Consider the following 2,756-nt stretch of genomic DNA (forward strand, 5'->3'; position numbering starts at 1 on the left):
TCATAATGTATTGCTTATAGAATATTTTGAGTGTTTTGAAAACTACAAGTGTCCAAACAAAAAATTATCTCAAATGCATCGAATTTCCATTCACTACAATGGAATTCGAAAATTTATGAATTTTCAGTTTTTCAAAGAGTGTCCAAAAGAAACTCATAGGGACAGTTTCAATTCAGCCTTCGTCAACTCAACATCACGAGAAAAAAATGGCCTTACCACCATCCCAAATTATATTCAGCGATGATGAGGATGAAAATGTAAATCTGAATGATCGAATCCTAAACAACATGCAAGTGGAAGAACAGAATATACCGGAGGGCCAACATTTCCTCAGTGAAATATCATTGGATGACTTAATGAGGATTGCAGATAATGACATGGACCCGGAAAGTCATAGGGAAATGTTGGAAGATTTACTCTATTTACATCCTGATGCAAAAATTTTAAAAATAATTTAAGTTTAAACAAAGTAATATAAAATAAAATAACATTTTAATATCATATATGTTTCTTCTCATTTATTTGGAATTAGTTTGAATTTGGGTGGACAAGAACAAGAAAAAATTATAAAACTAAATAATCCCACCGCAGTATACATACTAAAGCATATGGGTTACTGTTGTGAACAATTTTCATTTTTTATTGTCTTACTAATCATGTCATCTATACAATCATGCCATTCTATATATCTTAATAGTTTAAATAGGTTACTTACAGCACACTTAAATTTCCTATCTTCATGTATAGGACAATGGGTATAATAGTTTCTCATATTTGGGAAAACAGTTCTATATTCTAGATTTATAACATTTGTGCTTAGATATTTTTCAAGAAACTCTTTTTTAATTTTTCCAAAGACAAACACATACTTAAAACTATTTAAGGGTGCTAAGACCTCGCCGACTTCAGTGTAATTTACATCGCCATCTTTCCAATCTAAGCCAGTAATAAATTTCTTATAATGTACATTTTTCCGTTTGGCCTCCTTGACAAGTTCCCTCCTATCGAAAGGAGGTTTGAATAAAAAATAGTTTGGTACAACGGAACCGCCTTGCATATACGCCAATTCCTTTATATATATGCAATCATTATTTCCAAAACAATGTTGAAAGTCCACCAATACAAAATCTGATTTTTGAAAATTGACCATGATGAGAAGTACAACCGACAATTTTACGAAGCCAACTAAATATAAAAAAGTCTCATCTTGCTTTTATATTCAGAAAATGAGGGTGTTAAATATCAAGTTTACATTTCAGAGCTTTACATTAATTGATAATTATATTTGATATTGGAATACATGTAAAATTTATGAATTGAAACACAGATGAATTTTATTTTATTTAGATTTATTTATTTATTTTTTTGTTTAGAAATATTGTTTAGTTTTGTATTTCTTCATAAATAATTTCCTCTATAGATTCATAAAATTTCTCTATATATATAAATAATTTAAATATATTATTTACAGCACACTTGAATTTCCTATCTTTATGCATAGGGCAATGCGTATAGTAGCTTCTCATATTTTGGAAAATTGTTCTATACTCTAGATTTACAATATTTGTATTTAAATATTTTTGAAGGAATTCTTTCTTAATTTGTCCAAAAACAAACACATACTTATAACTATTTAGTGGTTCCAAGGCATCGCCAACTTCAGTGTAATTTATATCACCATCTTTCCAATCTAAGCCGTGAACATATTTTTTACAATATGTGTTTTTCCGTTTACCCTCCTTGACTAGTTCTCTGTTATCGAAAGGGGGTTTGAATAGGAAATAGCTGGGTACGACAGAATAGCCTCGCATATACGCCAATTCTTTTATATATATGCTGTCATCATTCCCATGACAGTATTGAAAGTCCACCAATACAAAATCCGGTACATACATGATTCGAAGTATAACGGACAATATTTCGTAGCCAACTAAATCAAGGAAAGTCTCATCTTGCTTTTATATTCAAATAACAGAGAACATTAAACATTATTTATTTATTTTTTTTTTTTGTGATACAATTTGGAGTAAAAATTGTAAACATAAATGACCGCAATTGAATGTATTAAACCTTTGCTCTCGTTGATAATTATATTTGATATTGGGACCTAAATAAACCAATATTTCTAGTGGGGGTTGAAGATTTCCAAAACTGTCAAAGTATTCAATTTCTTTGTGGTTTTTATAATATGCTACCCAATGAGTTCCAGATCCTATACTTGAGTCTAAGTTTACTACACCACATTCTTTTGTTTGACATTTTTTCGGAAGATTATCTCGCATAAAGACTCCTCGAAAATGTGGTATATATTCTTTCCCAAATATTTGTATGTCTATATCTGTCAGCGGTCTGTTAGGTAGCTTAGATATTAGTTTTTTGTATCCGTATTATTTAGGGTAATACCCATACCAGTTTTGTATGGTTTAAGATAAAGTCCTTTACCCATAGCAATTGACTCCATACTTTTGTTGTGACGCATACTCTCTTCTAGTTGCTTTTTAGCATCTTTAGCAGTGTTAATTGTTCTTGCTATCGATGATACACCCGAAGATATTGCACCCAAGGCACCTAGTGCTGTTATAATAGGAACCAATGGTAGAAAACCGCCAATTTTAGGAACATTAATAACTCTTGGGATGACGACATGTGACTTTTTCCCTTTGAATGATGAATTAATAACCTTCCGAGCGATTTTTATTGCAGAGTTAATATCAACAGGTTTTTGCTTCTTTAGTAGTGTGTTGGCTTTTTTAATT

General features: G+C 30.7%; 1 protein-coding gene across 1 annotated transcript; it reads right to left on the minus strand.

Annotated features, from left to right (window-relative positions):
- Nucleotides 1-809: 809 nt before the first annotated feature.
- Nucleotides 810-1,811, minus strand: LOC142242438 (uncharacterized; the record flags this gene model as incomplete). Its single annotated transcript, XM_075314015.1, is given in 1 exon segment — nt 810-1,811. A coding segment is annotated over 1 exon segment (429 nt), but the record flags the coding sequence as incomplete, so codon positions are not given.
- Nucleotides 1,812-2,756: the final 945 nt, after the last annotated feature.

The sequence above is a fragment of the Haematobia irritans genome, unplaced genomic scaffold (assembly GCF_050003625.1).
Source record: "Haematobia irritans isolate KBUSLIRL unplaced genomic scaffold, ASM5000362v1 scaffold_137, whole genome shotgun sequence".
In the NCBI taxonomy this organism is placed as follows: domain Eukaryota; kingdom Metazoa; phylum Arthropoda; class Insecta; order Diptera; family Muscidae; genus Haematobia; species Haematobia irritans.